Source organism: Petaurus breviceps, unplaced genomic scaffold (assembly GCF_028583685.1).
Source record: "Petaurus breviceps papuanus isolate PSGF00001 unplaced genomic scaffold, PetGlider_PUasm1.0 90845, whole genome shotgun sequence".
Taxonomy (NCBI): domain Eukaryota; kingdom Metazoa; phylum Chordata; class Mammalia; order Diprotodontia; family Petauridae; genus Petaurus; species Petaurus breviceps.
In genome coordinates, this window is record NW_027187359.1 from 15,094,368 (window position 1) to 15,114,650 (window position 20,283).

General features: G+C 37.3%; 1 protein-coding gene and 1 long non-coding RNA gene across 4 annotated transcripts in view; one reads left to right on the plus strand and one right to left on the minus strand.

Moving 5' to 3' along the window:
- Positions 1 to 6,767, minus strand: part of LOC138149182 (uncharacterized) — a 148,936-nt gene extending 142,169 nt beyond the window's left edge. The window contains exon 1 of the long non-coding RNA XR_011165253.1: positions 6,749 to 6,767. This is a non-coding gene — a long non-coding RNA (uncharacterized lncRNA). The remainder of the gene's footprint in view (positions 1 to 6,748) is intronic.
- The window catches only part of TTC27 (tetratricopeptide repeat domain 27), a 250,727-nt gene that overhangs the window by 45,238 nt on the left and 185,206 nt on the right, over positions 1 to 20,283 (plus strand). For all 3 annotated transcript variants that reach the window (XM_069072168.1, XM_069072169.1, XM_069072167.1), the window contains one exon: positions 2,503 to 2,667. In XM_069072168.1, the coding sequence (XP_068928269.1) occupies positions 2,503 to 2,667 (165 nt within the window). The remainder of the gene's footprint in view (positions 1 to 2,502; positions 2,668 to 20,283) is intronic.

The following is a 20,283-nucleotide window of genomic DNA, read 5'->3' on the forward strand; positions in this document are numbered from 1 at the left end:
AGTATACTATAATATAGTTATCATTTAATATATAATTTATATGTTCTTGCTGGGTCACTATTTTTATACTGCATCAATATTTTATTTTAAATTTTTTTATGAACCATAATTATTTTTCTCATCCTCTTTTTCTGCCACATTGTAATAAACAGGAAAAAAAAATCCTTTGTAACAAATACAAATGCATAGTCTTTTTCTGAGTTTCTGTTTTCCTGCTCTCCACTCTTTTTAGTGGAATAAATCAGAGGTCATCTCCATTCTTTAGACCCTATGAACTCTTCAAAACTCCATGTCTACAAAATCTTCCCTGAGATCACTTGGAATTTATTTTCTGCTTCTCTGTAACTTCTTTTCATTGAAACTCCTTCCCTGGGACTAAACTATCCTGGTGGGTGTGTCAGTCATCAAGCCTGCCTTACATAACTCCAGAACAGATCAGACTGTTTCGTGTTCTATCTAGTCATCCCCTTTGGCCATTTTCTTGCTATCTACCCTGATGTATGTGTTCTCTTGACCCTCCACACGGCTTCCTACAACCTCCATTTTCCACTTCATGGTCTAGGAACCTTGATCAAATCAGTACTAACATTGTTTATGAAAATGACCGCTGTGGCTCTGTTCTCTGTATCTATGACTTCTCTTTTTGTCTTTGTATCCTCAGGGCTTAGAACAGTGCCTGGCACATAGTAAGGGTTTAATAAATACTTGTTTACTCATTCATCAGGCAGCTAGATGGTACAGTGGATAGCATACTGTGTTTGGAATCAGGAAAACTCATCTTCCTGAATTCAAATCCAGCCTCAGACATTAACCAGCTGTGTGATCCTGGGAAAGTCACTTAACTCTGTTTGCCTCAGTTTCCTCATCTGTAAAATGACCTGGAAAAGAAAATGCCATCACTCTCCAGTATCTTTGCCAAGTAACCTCCCAAATGGGATCACAAAGAGTTGGACATGACTGAAAAGGACTGAACAGCAAGAAAAATTCAGCAAAATAGTGTATAACAATATTCTTTATTTTCAACACATACTTCCCAACAAACAGGTCTTCCTACAAAGTATGTTTCTTAAAAACAGCTAATTGGCTGTTAAGAGGAAGGAGGGATGTCTGTCCTTTATCTTTTTTTTTTTTTTTTTGCCTTTTGGAGGGCATTTGGGGTTAAGTAACTTGCCCAAGGTTACATGGCTAGTTTTTGTGTGTGGGTGTTAAGTGTCTGAGGCCAGAACCTAACTCGGGTCCTCCTGACTCTGGGGTCAGCACTTAACTCACTGTGCCACCTAGCCGCCCCTGTCCTTTATCTTTAATAATATGTTAGGACCAGTTAGTTTTGATGCAGAATGGGGGGGAAAATCCTCCTTCATTTGTTGTCATTTGTAGCTTTTGCTGGCTCTGTGGGCTATTGTTGCATGGCCTCCCTTAATTCCCTCTGCTGCTTCATCCTCCTCTTTTAGACTCTTTGTCCACCAGCCCAGTCCTTGGCAGCACGTGGACACAGCTTTGGTTCCTGCTGAGGGGGAGTCCAAGGATCAGTCCATGGCAGTGACTGTAATGATGATTGGAAAAACTGCAGAAGTTCTAGCATTTTCTTTGAGATCTCTCTTACAGAATCTTTTTTTTTTTTAAATTTCTTTCCATATTGGCCAGTGGGGGAACATGTATGGTTATGGCTCAGTGCGTTCTTCTGGGCAGTGTTACTCTGGCATATAGTCCAGGAGCAACACCTGGTGCTTACCTCTACCTTGAGTCCTTGGATGGAGACTCATGCAGGTGGTGGGAGCATATTGTGGCTGTATCAGAGGTATCTTAAAATGCCTTTTCTGGGGTGGCCAGGTGGCTCAGTGAGTAAGAGCACCGGCCCCAGTGTTGGGATGACCTGGGGGATCGAATCCAGGCTCAGACACTTAGCATCCACCCAGAAATTACTGGCCGTGTAACCTTGAGCAAGTTACTTAACTCCAATTGCTTAAAAAAAAAATGCCTTTTCCCTACCTGTCCCTCTGAAGCCAGATCTTTAATTACTACAATTTATTATTAGAACTTTTAACAATTAATTACTATAACTTTCTTCTCTTCATCTTTGATTAGGGGCATCAGCTGGTACTTTGCCTCTGCAGAATTTTCTATCTTAGTCCTGGAGGAAGACCTTGTGCCCATGTCTGGGGTAGCTGTGCTTCTGGGCCGTGGTGAGAGCTGGATAGCAACCAGCATTGAAAGCAGTAGTAGAATATAACTAGTAGAGGTCAGAGTGTATCTCTCTCTCTCTTTTTTTTTGTCAGCGCCTGGCATAGTATTAGGAGCATAATAAATTGTTGTTGATTTATTGATGGGTAGCTGTGGAAGCAGCTGGATCCCCTGTTGTCAGTTCTATTCATTGTTTTGCCTCTGATTTTGGCCACAGTTCTATAGTTTTTATTGGTGATTGATGATAGGTTTTCTTGCCTTGTGAGTACAATAATATCTTTATAGGATACAAATTCTTAGTGTCTTTTCTTTGTCTTACAGTGATGAAACTAGAAAATCTACTGACCAAGGAGACATGTGGATACCTGAATGTTCAGTTTCATCTTGAATGTGCACATACATATTTGTATTATTATGAATATGCAAAAGCAAAAGACCAGTTCAACATTGCTAAAGATATAACCAAACTGAAAATTGATTTGACAGGTAAAAATCTACTTTTCTTTTTAAAAAATATATGACCAATTCATGTATTCAAGTTTTAAAATTAAGGTTGATATATCTTTATTTTATGGTTGTTGAACACTTTAGCATACTTCTTTGCCATGCTTTCTAGTCAGTCTCTTCTATTGTCCTTTTCTATAACAGATTTTAAAATTTTATTTGAATTTTGTAACAAATATGCCAACTTTAAATATGTACACTTTATTAATGTTAATAAGATGGTTTTATTATTCAGTTCTGTTTGAGAAACTTTGTTAAGTTCCTGCTATGTGTAACGTACTGTGCTAGGTCTTGGGGGATACAAAGTCAAAAATGAAAAATTTCTGATTGTAAGAGCTTACATTTTTTAATTTTAAAATTTTAATAAATTTTTATTGATATTTTCCATTTTTTACATCACCATAATATACCATGTGTCCCTCCTCCTACCCCTTGTAGATAGGCATCTCACATAACACATGCTGTTTTTTTAGAGAGGACAAAAAGAGGCAGCACAACTGATTGATACATTGAACATGTCCAAAAATGTGCATTTTATAATACCTGTGGATTTCCCACATTCACAAAGGGATGTCTTCTTATATTTCTTCATTCTGTACTCACTTGATCTTTATAATTTTGTTATATTTAGTTTTGGTTTCTTTGGTGTGTAGTTCCCCGCCCCCCCTTTTTATCTTGTTATAGTTACTGGATATATTGTTTTCTCTTTTTCTTTTTCCCCCCACAAATTTATTTATTTATTTATTTAGAGTTTGCAGCATTCACTGCCATAAGTTTTAAATTTTCTCTGCCTCCCTCCTTACCCCTCTCCCCAACACAGCATGCAATCCAATATAGGCTCTACATATACATTCTTATGAAACATATTTTCACATTAGTCATGTTGTATAGAAAAACTGGATGTATGGGATGAACCACGAGAAAGAAAAAACAAAAACAAACGAGAGCAAATAGTATGCTTTGATTTGATCTGCATTCGAACTCCATTTTTTTTTTTTTGCTTTTTGGAGGGCAATGGGGGTTAGGGGACTTGCCTGAGGTCACATGGCTAGTTTTTGTATTAAGTGTCTGAGGCTGGATTTGAACTCAGGTCCTCCTGACTTCAGGGAGGTGTTCTATTTTCTGCTCACTTCACTCAGCATCAGTTCATATAAGTCTTTCCAGGTTTTTCTGAAGTCTCCCTTCTCATCATTTCTTATAGCACAATAATATTCCATTACATTTATAAACTACATCTTGTTCAGCCATTCTCCAATTGGTGAACATCCTCTCAGTTTCCAGTTCTTGGCCACCACAAAAAGAGCTGCTATACATATTTTTGTATATTTTCCCCATTTTTATAATCTCTTTGGGATGTAGCCCTAGAAGTGGTATTGCTGGGTCAAAGGGTGTGCACCTTTTTATTGCCCTTTGGTCATAGTTCCAAATTGCTCTCTAGAATGGTTGCCAGGTGCTATGCTAAATACTTTACAAATATTATCTCATTTGATCTTCACAACAACCCTAGGGGTAGGTGTTACTATCATTCCCATTTAACAACTAAAGAAAGTGAGGCAGAGAGAATTTTATAAGATTTTTACAAAATATTGAATGGCAAGCACATCTATTTATTTATTTATTTATTTTTTGCCTTTTGGAGGGCAGTTGGGGTTAAGTAACTTGCCCAGGGTTACACGGCTAGCTTTGTGTAGGTATGAAGTGTCTGAGGCTGTAACTGAACTCAGGTCCTCTCGGGTTGGCACTTTACTCACTGCTAAGCATATATATTTTTTCAGGATGGGAAAGTACAGTCTAGGACTCAGGGGTGTATAATGTAAGATGTGAGCAGTACCTCTCAGGTACACTTGAGGGCAACCATAGCAACCCTCAACCCTCTCTCTATTTGTTCTTTATTAATTCTCTCTTTGACTTCAAAGGCTGTCTAGTGAATATGTTCTGGAACATTGTCAGAAATTTGAAAAATTGCTGCAAATTTCTAATTGGCTTAGCCTTCACTCTGAAGCAGAACTGGGGAAATATCTTCTCAATCAAGCCAAATTCCCAGTTTTCTGCTTCCCTCCTAATCTTGGTTGCATTGGCTTTATTTGTGCAAAAACTTTTCATTTTCATGTAATCAAAATTATTTTGCACATCATATTGTTTTCTGTTTCATGTTTGGTCATAAATTACTCTGTTCTCCATAAATCTGACAGGCAAACTATTCCTTGCTCTCTTAAGTTGCTTATAGTATCAACCTTTATTTCTAAATCGTGTTACACTGTATACCAAAATAAAGTCCAAATGGTAAGATACTGGTTTCTGCCATACTATTTTCCAGTTTTCCCAGCAATTTTTGTCAAATAGTGTGTTCTTATCTAGATACTGGAGTTTTGGGGCTTATCAAACAGTAGATTACTGTAGTCATTGACTATTGTGTTTTGTGTACCTAACCTATTCCACTGATCCATCACTCTATTTCTTAGCCAGTACCAAGTAGTTTTGATGATTGCTGCTTTATAATATAATTTAAGATCTATCATGACTAGGTGTAATGCCAAGCAAAGGCAACTTCCCAAGGTTCAAAATACCAGCATAGGTGCTCTCCATTTTATTCAGCGACAAATTAAGAACAGACAGAATCAAAATATAGCATAATTCAAAATGCAGCATTTACCAAGTGTAATTTAATAATTTCCAAGTACTACCCCACCCCTGGATATTAGATTCATTTAATCAGTCACAAAGTCCCTCTTCTAAATACTACTCCACCCGTAGGCTGTACATTCATTTAGTCAACCACAAAGCCCCCCTTCTCAAATGGAGATTAGTTTCCAATCATAAGTAAAGTACATTCATTTGTTTAATCACAGAGCACAAAAAAGTCAAAAGTTCCCCGCCCTTGGATTACAATTGAATCTACCCCAGAGTTACAACATGCTTAAGCACAGCATTTAATACTCAAAGAAAGGTCTTTTTTTCATCTTGACCCAAGGCAAGGTCTCAGCAATCTTTGTTCCTAGGGAGACAAAGCTTAACAAGGCCACAAGATACATTGCCAGTGTCTTCATTAATTCATTATCTGTCTGCAGAACAGTCACTAGGACCCCTTGAAAACATTAGCAAAACCCTCTTCCAGGATTTCTGTAAACATACAACAAGAAAATCCTTCTTCAGGGCTTCTGAACCAACAGCAAGGTTCTGCAACAACAGCACTGTCCTTCCCCAGTGGACAGAATTCATTCTCTGTCTGCAGAACAGTCTCAGGAGCTCTGAACCAACAGCGAGGTTCTAAGACCTCTGCAACAACAGGACTGTCTTTCACCAGTGGACAAATCTGGCAAAACAACATCAAAACAGACAGACAAAGTACCGGCATAACAGCCATGTCTCCTCAGTCCTTGGCAGCTCTGGGTGGCAGCTCTCAAAAGTCCTGGGCAATTCAAACTGGCCCTCAGTAATCCTCTCAGTCTCTCTCTGCCTCCAAGGTGCTGCTTCCAAAAAGTTCTTCTGCCTCTCTTTTTTCTTGTGTCTCTCTAAATTTACATCATCAGCTCCTCCCAGTTCAGCTCTCTCTTTTCGCTTCAACAAGTTCATCCCACAATTGGGATTCACAAGCTCTGGGTTTTAACACAATCAAACCAAAAACCAAGCCAATACAGGGGGATCTTTAAATTTCATTACTATTACACTAGGCCACCTTCCCTAACATTTCTTTTCATTAATTCCTTTGATATTTTAGAACTTTTGTTCTTCCAGATGAATTTTATTATTTTTTCTAGCTCTGTAAAATGATATATTGTTTTCTTGACCCTTCTTTCTTCATTCTGCTTCTCTGAAGTCCTCACACACACCATTCCTTCTTTTTTTAATGGCATTTTTTCCAATTACATGTAAAGTTGATTTTTATTTTATTTGCTTTTTGGAGGGGGAAAGGTAGGACAATTGAGGTTAAGTGACTTGCCCAAGGTCACATGACTAGTTTTGTGTTAAGTGTCTGAGGCTGGATTTGAACTCAGGTCCTCCTGACTCCAGGGCCGGTGCTCTATTCACTGCGCCACCTAGCTGCCCCAAATTGATTGTTAACATTTTTTTTTTTTTTTTTGCTTTTTGGAGGGCAGTTGGGGTTAAGTGACTTGCCCAAAGTCACATGGCTAGTAAGCATGTCAAGTGTCTGAAGCCACATTTGAACTCAGGTCCTCTTGATTCCAAGGCTGGTGCTCTTTTCACTGTGCCACCTAGCCACCCCTAACATTCATTTTTAATAAGATTTTGAGTTCCAAATTTTTTCCTTCTCTCCTTCACCTTCCTCCTTCCTAAGACAGTAAGTAATTTCATGTAGATTATATACGTGCAATCATGTAAAACATACTTCGATATTTGTCATGTTGTAAAAGAAGAAACAGAACAAAAGGAAAAAACTATGACAAAAATAAAGCAAAAATCGTATGCTTTGGTCTGCCTTCTTCAGACTCCATCTGTTCTTTCTCTGGATGTAGATAGCATTTTCCATCATGAGTCTTTTGGAATTGTCTTAGATCATTGTATTGCTGAAAAGAGCTAAGTCAATCATAGATGATCATCACACAATGTTACTGTTACTGTGTACAATATTCTTCTGGTTCTGCTCACTCCATTTTGCATCAGTTCATGTAAGTCCAGGTTTTTCTGAAATTTGCCTGCTCATCATTTTTTATAGCACAAAAATATATCCTGACATTCATATACCACAACTTGTTTAGTCATTCCCTAAATGATGGGCATTCCCTTCCATTTCCAATTCTTTGCTACCACAGAAAGAGTTGCTATAATTATTTTTTGTACAAATATATCCCTTTCTCTTTTTCATGATCTCTTCGAGATACAGACTCACCAGTTTACTGCTGGATTAAAAGGTATGCATAGTTTTATAGCCCTTTTTTGTAGCCGTAGTTCCAAATTGCTCTCCAGAATGGTTGGATAAGTTCATAACTCTACCAAAAGTACATTAGTGTCCCAATTTTCTCACATCATCTACAACTTTTATAATTTTCCTTTTCTGTCATTTTTGCTAGTCTGATAGGTGTGAGGTGGTATGTCAGAGTTGTTTTAATTTGCATTTCCCTAATCAGTAGTGATTTAGAGCATTTTTCCATATGACACATATATGTGTCATATAGATACATCATTTCTTATAGCATAGTAATATTCCATTATATTCATATGCCACAATTTGTTTAGGGCAGCCAGATAGTCCAGTGCTGGCACTGGAGTCAGGAGGACCTGAGTTCATATGTAGCCTCAGACACTTACTAGCCATGTGACCCTGGGCAAGTAACTTATAATCCTATTTGCTTCAGTTTCCTCATCTGTAAAATGAATTGTTGAAGGAAATGAGAAACCACTCTAGTGTCTTTGCCAAGAAAGCCCCACCAAATGTCACAAAGAGTTGGACATGACTAATCAACAAACCACCACAATTTGTTTAACTATTCTCTAATTTAAGAACTTATATTTATAGGAAGACAAAGTTTTGCCTTGACCAGAGTATTTTCCTTAAGCTAGTATTTATTTCCCTCTCATTCTGTGGTGGTCTTTGGCCAGGCCCTATTGCAACCTCTGCTAAGACCTGATTGCTTTCCAGAGGACTGCTGCTGTGAATTAGCTTCAAGGTTCTGATTACACAGTATAGTGAACTCTCTATTTATTCAGTAACAAACTAAGACAAAACATTTACAGAAAATCAAAGTACAGCATTCACAATGTTATAGCATAACAATTTATCACTAAAATGGCCACATAGTTTTCACCAAAGTGGTCACATGGTCACTGTGATCATTCCACTCATTTAGTCACTCAATCATTTAGTAAGTCCTTAATTCAGTCACAAAATACAAAGGTCAAAATTCTCCACCCCTAGGTCACATTGTCTTAATCTCTTCAATCTAAAAGTCTTCTTTCTTCTTAGTTGGAGAAGTCCTTAACTCAGTCATCTAAATGTGAAGGTCAAAGTTCTCCACCCCTAGGCCACAGTAAATCATGATCTTTTCAGTTTGCATTAAATACCCAAGGAGAGGTCTTTTCATCATGACTGGAGGAAGGCTCTCAGCTTCCATGGTTCCATATTGAAGCTCACAGTGTCTAGTCCACCTCTAGTCCTTCACAGTTTCTGTTCCTGGGAAAACAAAGCTTAACAAAGCCACAATAACATTAATACACATTTCTGGCATCCTCATCAATTCACTTTCTGAATTGATGCACTTTCTGCCTGTGAAATCAACATAGACTCAACAGCAAGGTCCGAGGAATCAACACAAATCATCAGTTTAATCCCAGGACCTCTGAAAACGTCAGCAAGACCCTCCTCCAGGATTTCTGTAAACATACAACAAGAAAATCCTCTTTCAGGGCTTCTGAATCAGCAGTGAGGTCCCAGGGCTTCTGTAACAACAGCAATATCCTCTATCAACAAACAAATCTGACAAAGTAACATCAAAACAGACAAAGTACCAGCATCACTGTCATGCTTCCTCCCAATTCTCTCTTCTCATTTCTCAGTTCTTCTCAATTCTCTTCTCAGCTCTCAGAAGTCCTCAGCAGTTCTTGGCTGGCTCTCAGAAGTTCTCTCTCTCCAGCAATAGTAACTCAGCCTCCATGCTGCTCGCTCCCAGCAGTTCTGGCTCTCTAGGTTGAGCTTTTCTTTATGTATGGTATTAGCTCCTTTCTGTTCTGCCCCATCCTGTTATATCAGCAGCTTCTTCCCACTGTGGGATTCACAAGTTCTGGATCTTAATACTTGACACAGTTATGAACTTGAAACAAGGTGCTAAGTACCCATTTGCTTGCCAGTACAAGGGGCATGGAAGATCTTCAGATTCCCATTACCATGATAGCACCCTAAGCATAGGAGGCATGGTAGTAATTTAACTAGGTGGCAGCAAGAAAAAAAAGTTGTAAAATAAAGGAAGGGGTAAATTTCAAGAAAAAAAAGGTTGTAAAATGTATAATACATGTGTCTTAAGTCCTTCACAGTTTTCTGAGCAGCCCTTGAGCTGAAGGAGCAACCATAATTTAAACAATTACAGCAAGAGGGTCAGGTTGAAGCTCCTTAAGGTCACAAATAGAACTTGAACTCAAATTGGCTGCTCTGATCAAGTACTTAAATGAGGGGGAGGCTTGGGGAGTTGACCCAATCACATACTGCAGTTGTTATTGGCTTTGATTTTGCATCATGCATCCTTTCCTTGTGTCTGAAAACTGTATCCTTATCAGCTAAATAAATACACACACGCGCACACAGGCACACACACACAGACACACACCCTTGCTTATTTTAAGTCATCCATTGTTATCATTTTAACACCTGATGTTAGGACTGTAATCTTCTACCATATCTTGTTTCTGGCTGATAATATATTAAATTTTATTTTCTAAAATTATCAAGACTTTTTTTTTCCTCCCTTACCTCCATCCTCCACCAAAAGAAAAAAAAAGATATATACTTTGATCTATGTAACATAGATGCATAGTCAAGACGAAGAAATTTCCCATATTGGCCATATTGAAAATATGTGTCTCATTCTACACATTTAAATTATTTCCACTTTATCAGGAGGTGGGTAACATTCTTGATCACTGGTCTTCTGGAATCAAGATTGATCATTGGATTTGGCAGATGATGTGTCAAGTCATTCAACAAACATTTATTCCATCATTACCATGTGACAGATAGTATGCTAGGCCCTGAGAATATAGGTATAAAGAATGATATAATCCTTATTTGTGTGGTAATGATTTTCCAGTGGGAGAGGCAGCAAGTACATATATATATATATATATATATTATACAGTATAATTGTACAGTATTGATATGACGTGAATAAACAAAGTAGATTGAAAGGGAGGTTACTAGCAGTTCCTGTGATAAGAAAATAACATTCATGCAAAAGTTGGTGATTAAATTGCATCTTAAAGGAAGGAAAGAGACTCCCTGAAATGGAAGTAAGGATGGGTAGGTTCCAGGCATCTGGAACGATCAGTGCAAAGGCAAGAAGGTGGGAGATGTAGTGTCATGTGAGGAACTGGGAGAAGACCAGTTTTGCTGGATATCAGATTATGGGAGAGAGACTAACGTCTGGTAAGACTGGAAAGAGAGTTTGAGCCCAGGTTGTGAAGGGCTTTAAATGCTAAGCAGAAGAGTTTATATTTATCTTAGAGACAATATAAAGCTGCTGGAATGTATTCAATAGGGGAGTGAAATAGACAGATCTGCAGATCAGCTGACTCTGTGGAGGGTGGATTGTAGTAGAGATGATGAAGACTTCCCCTAAGGTGCTGTCTGTGTGGTCAGAGTGAAGAGATGTTATGGGATAATGTCGAGGCAGAAATGGCAAGATTTGGCAAATGATTAGTTATGGCGAATGAAGGAGAGTGAGGAGTCAAAGATAATGTCAAGATTATGAATCTGGGACACTGTAAGAATGGTTGCACCTTTGACAGAATTAAGTATGTTTGGAAGAGGTGATATTTTGGGGAAAATATAAGGAGAGGATGGGATTTAGGACACATGCCAAAGTTGGCCTTGGCACCACTTTTGTTAGAGACTGGGGGAAAGGAAGTTGGAGATGATGTGAAGGTGTTTCAAGATGATGAGACTAGGAAAAGAGGGAGCTCACATTGAATAGCTCCAAATTTCTCAGTACAAGTAAGAGGTAGTCTTCAGTTGGGAGTAAGAGTAGAGAGGAGGTAGGGAAGGCTTGAGGACTGAAGAGAAGGTTTGGAATAGCTTCTGTGGGGAGGGAGATAGGGAATCAACTGCGAAAGAATACAGTTGAAATTGGATGACAGATTTGTAATGTACCCAGTCAGTATGGTTGTGAGATAATAAAGACAGAGATGTGAATCAGAAAGGTGGAGGTCAATAACTTTATTTTTTTCATGTAACTTTTGTTCTTGTTTAATTTCATTTGTATGCCAACCTGGAGGATATTGGGAAAGACGTGGGTGCTTTTTAACCTTTATTTCTGTATATCCTGTGCTTTAAAAATTTTTATTTTGGCAGTTCTACAAGTGACTTTTGGGAAGACAAGGTCCTTGTCTTGGGTTAGAGCAATAAGACATTTTCTAACACTGTTAGTAATCCAACACCAAGGGTTTTGAATCAGCCCAACACAAACAATCAATAATCTTAGCTTGAGCACACTCTAGCTGGCTTTTGTTGACTCTTCTCTGCTGGGCATCTCTTTTTCTTCTCTGCCACATATTATATTGTTTTGACTTTAAGGCTCCCTTGTTTTTGCTGTCTCATCTCTACCGCCTTCATAATTTAAACTCTTCAAGATCATCTCTTGGGTTCTGGGGTCCATATCCTCTATTGACAGGAGGGGGGCAATTGCTGGAAAGCCTGTCTCTGAGAAAGAGGGTAACAGCTCTTTTAACCTATAGCCAAGACGATAAGCCATCTCACACACTCTTTTATTCATTGAGTACTAGTTGTTGCCCTTAAATATTTTGAAGTTTCTTTTAAATTGAAGATTATAAGCTTTTATCTTTTTTTTTGTTATACAGTATTCCCACTAACATGGCTATATATCTTGAGTATGTATAATTGTGTTTTGTACTGAGAGAATATGTTTTATCATCAAAGTTTCTTCTTTTGACATATTAAAATTTATCTCTCCAGTACAGCTGAGATAAAATTGTATTCTATTCCATTTTTTATAGGTTGAAAAAGCCCCAAACTTTATGCTAGAACTTATTGTGGTACGTGCCATAAGATGTTGCTCTGAATTTATTTTCCTGATATTTTGCCCTACCAATTTCCCATTTATTAAATAATGAATCCTCTTCCCAATTTTTATTTTTTATATTTTTTCAAGTACTAGTCTCTCTGGGTATATTTTAGGTCAAGGACATCCATTTAGTTACAGTGATCTGTTTCTTTCTTTCTTTTTTTTGACCAGTCTTTGATAATTTTGATAACAGCATCTACATATAAATTTGGTGTCACCAGATTTTTTTAAAGTGCCTCCTGAGGTTCTAAACAAATAACAGTTGGATCTATCATTCAAAAGATTAGATGTAATTGTTTTTGGATGGAAAGACCCGCCATTACCCAGAACTGACTCTATATTATTGACAAGTCCTGTGAACATCCGTAAAATTTGCTTTCCCATGTACATTTTGCTGTCATTTTACCTAGGTCACTTAAAAGAACCCCAATGTCACAAGCAAATAGGAACACTCAATTCACTTCATGTTATTAAGCATCCATGATATGCCAGGTGCCTGGAAAATATTGTCTGCTGTAGTGACCTGAAGGGTAATAAAGAGACACCTGATGGGCATCAGTAGCCTCTAACATATTATCGGTTGATGAATTGCATACAACAAATGGTATTAAAAGTTGACATCTGGGAATGAATTAGAAAAGGATTTGGGCTGGTATATATCAAGAGTGATAGCTTTAGAACTGTTCTGGTATCCATGAATATGCATATTAAAAGACATAGAGCAGGGGTTCTTAACCTTTTTTTTTTATTCTAGACCTTTGGCAGTCTAGTGAAGCCAGCTCATGAAACTCTTAGAATAGTGATTTTAATTTCATAATTTGAAAAACATTGGATTACAAAAATGAGAGTTATAAAAATATTTTTTTTAAAAAGTCCACAGACCCCCACTTAGGAATCTCTAATGTGGAGGAATGCCTTTAGTATTGTAGGCAGATCCTTTTGAAGTTTTCTGGGGGAAACAGGCAACAATCACAAAGGATTATGACATGTGGATGGGTTGTGATTTACACAAATGAATTGAGTCACCATATCAATGAGATCATGAATCTATTCATTACAACACTGATATTATTATAATTAAACCTTTTCTTTTTTTGTTAACATAATGTGACACTTTTTTTCTTTTAGTGTTGTTATCCCTGCAGGTCTGCTATAAATCCTACTTTATCATGATGGATTATTGTTTTTAATATTTCTATTATGTTAGCTATTTTTATTTAGTCTTTTCATTATGTACATTGGTCTTTGATTTCTTTTTCAGTTTTGTTATTGCCAGCTCTTATAAGCAGCACCACATCTGTCTCATAGAAGGTTTTAAGTCACTTTCTATCTTTCTCTATGTTTATTTGATAGCTAAGTGGTTTAGTGGATAGAATTTTGGACATTGAATCAGGATGACCTCAGTTCAAATCTTACTTCAGACATTTGCTGTCTGTGTGACCCTGAAAAAGTCACTTAACCTTTGTACCTCAGTTTATATCTCTGAAATGAGGAAGTTGGACTCAATGTTCTCTTATATCAACTGTAACCCAATGAATGATTTCTGTAATGTGGTAATTATTTGTTCTCCCTATGTCTGAACTATATGTATTTGACAATTATTATTAGAGATTTTTGATAGCTGGTTTATATCTTTGTTAAAATTTGTTCCATTTAAGTTATTTCCCATTTTGTCAAATTTATATTTTTGTAATTATTAATCCAGTTCACTTAATGTCTTCAATTTTTAATGTATAGATGTATATAATAGTTGCAATACTTTATAAACAAATTAATTTCTTTGATATTCATTATTCTTTTTTCATATTTAATTTTGTTGACTTTAATATATTCTCTTTTTTATTGTTTGTTAACAATTTGCCACTTTTTTAGTATTTTTCATGAATCAACTTTTAGTTTTACTCATCTTCATTTTCTATTTCTTTTGGCATAGCTATCTTTCTTTTTCTTCAGGCTCTTACTTTTTTCATTTTCTAATGGATTTATTTTCATACTTAATTCATTTAACCTCTCCTTTTCTCTCAGTAGAAGTACTTAATTTTTGGGTTCTTTGTCATTACACTTTGAAACTTAACTATTATATGTCTTTGAGGTTTATATTTAGAATTTTTCCACCTTAGAGTGCTGTGTATTCTCCTTCTTTACATAATAATTCCTGTTCTTGCCAACTCTGGGAAGCATTTATTTATTTATTTATTTTTATTTTTTGCTTTTTGGAAGGCAGTTGGGGTTAAGTGACTTCCTCAAAGTCACACAGCTAGTAAGTGTGTCAAGTGTCTGAGGCTGGATTTGAACTCAGGTCCTCCTGACTCCAGGGCCAGTGCTCTATTCACTTCACCACCTAGCCTCCCCTTCTGGGAAATTTTTAAAAATTATTTTCTTAATTTTAATGTCTAGTGATTTTATTTTTACTTCTCTCTGGAGTCTCAACAAATCTGAGATTTGAACATCTAATTATATTATTTCACACTGCATTTCTTAGATTGCTCTTTAAGTTTTGTTATTGTTGTAAGCTTTTTTACTTTTGTTATTATTTTTTGATCTTTGTTTGGCTGGATATTATTTGCTGCTTCATTTAATGTTCTTAGTTCCTCTGAGTTTCTTTTCCTGCTAATTTCTCCTTATGTCTTCCTTTTCTCCATCCTCCAACTAGAACCTTTATTTAATTTCTTTAATGCATTTTCATCCAATATATTTAATTATTTGATATTTCCTAGATCATTTCTAGTAAGTTTCAATCTATGTTTCTCAAGAAATATTATCCTTTGGATATTTTTCATGGTGGAATTGTAAAGAAAAATTGCCACATATTTTCTTTGATTTGTTTGTCCTCCCATTATGGGGATGGCAGTGGTAGTGGGAATTGGTTTGGCTTTATCCCAGATGACAACTGTAGCCTTGACACTTGTGGGTAGCACTCTGTTTGAGGTCTGTTGCCTCATGACGTGGGCTGACCCTTGGGGTTTGAGTCTTGAGCCTTGGGTAATAATGGCCTGGAAGCTGGAGCTGTAAAAGTGGCTACAGAGATTATGGTGCGACTAGTGTTGGCTGGAGTTATAGATGTGGGTTGTAGCACATGTGAATTGTCTTGCCTGCTACTAGAGACTCACTATAGATATGGGGTTGGGGGAAGGGACTGAAGAGCTACTTATCTGGCTTTGGGTGGAAGTTTTAGCTGGAAGTGATTAAAAATGCCATTATCTGGTTGGAACTTGGACTTTGGAGATTGGGTTATTGACTATTGGTTATTGATTTTGCAGTGAATTCTATGGACCTTGACTGTAGGAATGGGGGATATATGGGTTTGTAGTATTCTGAACCCTTGTTTATCTGGAGGCTTGAAGTTGTAGAAGTAAGGGCTATATATTGAATTGAAACCTTTGGGCTGTTGTGGTAATCAGCAGAATCTGAGTGCATTATGTGGAAACAGAGTCAATGTCTGTGGTACTGGAAGTGCTTCCCTCTGCCCCCCAGGGCCATTATTACATATTTGGTGTTTTTATGTTGTTGAAGAGGTATGTCTTACTGTTCTTCTATCACACTTGGAAGTTCAGTGTCTAGCATTTCATTTTAGAAAGGCAAATTAAGACATCCCCTTTAATTGTTTTTAGTAGCCTAGATAGGGGAATTTAGCAGCCTTGATAAGGAAATAGTTCATCTGTCTTTGAGACTGAGAAAAAACTCTAAATCTTCATCTTTGCTCCCTTCTATCCCATGTATTTCTTATATCCCTTACGTTGGACAGAAAAAAGTAACCTTCCTTTCTGAGGCTGATTCTTCTTCTTGAGGCCTCATACTCTCACATCTCTAAGCTTGAAGGCTCAACTATCCTTTCCAGCATATATAATTTATTTTCCACTGTCTCCTTCCCCACTGCTTTAAAACATATCCATGCCTGTTTAGACCTTCATTATCTAAAAAACTAAACAAAAACCTTTTATTTAACTCTGCTGCTTTCCATTACTGTCTTGTTTCTTTCTTTCTTTCTTTTTTTTTTTTTTTTGCTTTTTGGAGGGGGAAGGCAGGGCAATTGGGGTTAAGTGACTTGCCCAAGGTTGTGACATAACTAGTAAGTGTTAAGTGTCTGAGGCCAGATTTGAACTCAGGTCCTCCTGACTCTAGGGTCATCTTGTTACTTTCTTTCCAAATGTTTCTGAGCTTCTTTAAAGTATGGGCTATCTCCATCACTTCTGTCTTTTATCAGTGAGTCAATTGACAAGCATTTATTAAGGACTTTTTATATTTCAGGCTTAGTACTAGGTGCTAGAGATACAAAGATTGAAATAATCCCTGCTTCTGAGGAGCTTACATTCTAATGGGTGTGACAAGTGTATATATATATAGGTATATTCAGGAAAAATGAAAATAAATACAAAGTAGGCAAATAGAAGGTTGTTAGGGAGGAACTATATTAGCATTTGGATATCATGAAAGGGGAATTCTTTGAGGTGATGGTGATAAAGAGATACATTTCAGGCATAGAGGATTGCTAGAGATGGGGAATGGAGTGCCATGGATGAAGAGCAGAGAGCTAGTTTTGTTGGAATCCCCAGTGCCAGAGGGGGCGTGGTGTACAGTGAGTCTGGATAGTTTGGGTGTCAGGTTGTAAGGGTTTATTTGACATTTAATAAAATTGTGAATTTAATAAGCAACAAATAAAATGTGCATTTCCTGTTACAAAATTGAACATTAAAGATGATCATACATGAAATTGCAAAACTATTTCATACGTCTTGCTTTTCCTTGAAAGTATATGATAAATTCAGCATGTTATTTTCAAAGCTGTCTTGCTTGTCTGTGTTCCTTTTTGTTTTTTCTTCTGTGTTTTTTGTTGTTTGTCTTCATTTTTGAAGAGGACCGGTGACATCATGGGTGACGTCTTGATTTGTGCATGAATTGGATTTAAGTGAGGCAGAGTTGTACAAAACTGTTAGCCTCACTCTCTCTTCTAGAGTCATCAAAGTCTGGTGGCAGGACAAAAGTCAAGAATACTGGAGATCGCCCAGGATGCAATGGATGACCTTGGCATCCTCAGTACTTGACCAAGTTCTGAGTGTTCCATGGTGACTGCTTCAGCTGCTTTCATGGCCATTGGAACAAATTGTTTTCATCCACTCATTCCACTGGGCAAAGTCTTCACATGCTTGGAGTAGACATCCCCCTAACTCCCTGACAGGTTTGAGCCCTGTTGGTTACTCTGGTTAACCCCTCTGCTGAGATGGTTCACTGGAGTGCTGCTGCTGTGTATATTATAGCTTCTTGGAGCCATAGGTCAGAAGACAGATTGCAAAAGATTGTGGAAAGGAAATGGAGGCAAGGAGTGAAGACAGTTTTGTCAAAGAATTTGACTTGAGGGAATGGTAGAGTCCAATGAAGGTTTACTCAAATAGGGCAGACTTGGGCATATTGGAAGATAATCAGGTAAGGAACCAGATAGGGAGTGATTGAATACTGAGGATGGGGAGAAGATAGATGGTACAGTCTACTGGAAGAGATAGGATCAAGGGCACTAGAGTCTAGGAATAGAGAGTAAGAAATGATATGCAGGGGTCTTGATGTGAAGACAAAGGAATTAGAATCAGTTCACTGCAAATAGCTTCAATTTTCTCTGTAAACTAAGTGTCAAGATGAGAGAGGGGAGTGACAGATGTGGGAAGTTTAAAGAGATAAGAGAAGATCTGGAACAGTGATTTTGGGAAATGATTAAGGAGAAAATAAAAGGATGGCTTGCTGTAGGTAGGATCGATCTCCTTCAAGCTAGGTGACTTGAATTTATAATGTACTTGGTTGGTCTTGCAAACTTTCAAGTTCCTTCTGTTGTGCCTGGGAAGGAGTAAAGGAGATGGATGATTGAAAAGGTGTAGGGCAATGTTTTGGCCACAGATGAGGGGAAATAGTGGCAATCTAGAGATAAATTGATTAATTAGGTCAAAATTGGACAGGGGAGTCAAAGCAGCACATGATGGCCCATGGAAGTACTGAAAAGAGAAGGGATTAAAAGTTTCAATGAGGATTTAGTAGTAGTAGATTTTGGATGAGTGAGGTATATGGAGAGATGGAAAGATAAGGAGTTATTTTTTTTCCAAAGCCTCTTTGCAGCCTGACTCCTTCCCCACCTTACTGTACTGCCAGTGCCTTTTGGCACTTCCTAATTCCCCCTATCTCCTTAGAATGTAAATGCTTTGGAGGCAGGGCCTTTTTTTTTTTTTTTTTTAAGTTTTTGTATTCCTAGTATCGGGGAAAATGTCTTGCAGTTTGTTGGCAATTAGTAAAGATTTATTAAATTGAGAAAAACTTAAATATTCAAATAAGGACAGTTTTTTTTTTCTTTTCTTCTGTCTCCCTTTCTTCCCCATTCCTCCTGATACATCTTTAATCTGGATATGAATTACTGAAACAATCTTCTAAAAAGTTTCTTCATTCTTTCCCTAGAAGAAAATTGAGGCAGATTTGTCTTTAGAACTAAAAGGATTTCTTTATAAGATGATTCTCTTTAAAAGATGGTGCCATCACAAATGTTTTAAGATGGTGTCATCCAAATGTTTTTTGCACTAGTGTTTGTAGTTGTCCAAAAGATCTAGAATTAATGCTCTGTGGCCCTCTTAGCATGGTGCTCTGTGTGTAGTAAATGCTTAATATTTGTGATCTCCTGTATGAACTGATGCAAAGAGAAGTGAGTAGAACCAGGAGATCATTGTTCACAGTAAAAAGCAATATTGTAATGATGATCTACTGTGAAGACTTTGCTACTTTGATCAATACAGTGATCCAAGACAATTTCAAAGGTCTCATGATGAAAAAATGCTATTTACCTCCAGAGAGAGAACTGATGAACTCTGAGTTCAAATTGAAGTATAATTTCCTTGTTTTCTTTATTTTTCCTTTTTTTGGTGATATTGCTGACATAGAAATAAATTTTGTGTGATTTCACATGTATTATTGATATAATTTTGCTTTCCTTCATAGTGGGTAGAGGGAGGGTGGATGAGATGGAGGGAATTTGGAACTAAACATTTAAAAAGAAAAAATTGTTTAAACAAATGATAAATTTGAAAATAAAAGCCTGAGCTGAGGTGAGTTGCTCCTCCAAAAAAAAAATGTGGTCAGGGACAGCTGGGTGGTGCAGTGAAGAGAGCACCAGCTCTGGAGTTAGGAGAACCTGAGTTCAAATCTGGCCTCAAACACTTGACACACTTTCTCTGTGTGACCTTGGTTACTTAACCCCAATTGCCTTGCCTTATCCCCTCCAAAAAAAAAATGTGGTCTCCCTTTCCCCCTACTTTCCATTTCCTTCTTTTCTTTTCTCTCCCCATTTCTCTCCTTCCCTTCTCTCTTTTTCTTTTGTCTCTTCTTCCCTCCTCTCTCTCCCTTCCTCTTTCCTTCCTTTACTCTAGCATGGATAGTCAAAATAGATTATGAAGGACAGACAAAGAAGCCACTAGAATTAATGGAAAACCTTTTATCCCTTTTTCGCTCCCTCTCCCTCTTGCTCTGAGTGGCACAGAGAAGTTGTGACACAGTGGGAAAAACGAAAAAATAGATTTGGAATTAGAGGACCTGGATTTATGTCCTGGTTCTGCTACTTACTTACCACCTGTGTTACCTTGAGCAAATCATTTAAACTCTGTGAGCCTTAGTTTTCTCATCTATAAAATGAGGAAGCCGCAAGTGCTCTCTTCTTCTAAATCTGATCAGATGATCGTTTGACTCGGAATCTTTTATTTTCTTGTATCCTTTAAATATTTCATTAGTCTATATTGTAGCAGTATGAGTATGAGATAGACTTGATGGTCGTTTGGATTTGTTGCCTCATGTAAATGTTTGTTGAATAAAGTTTAAGAATTATTGGCCT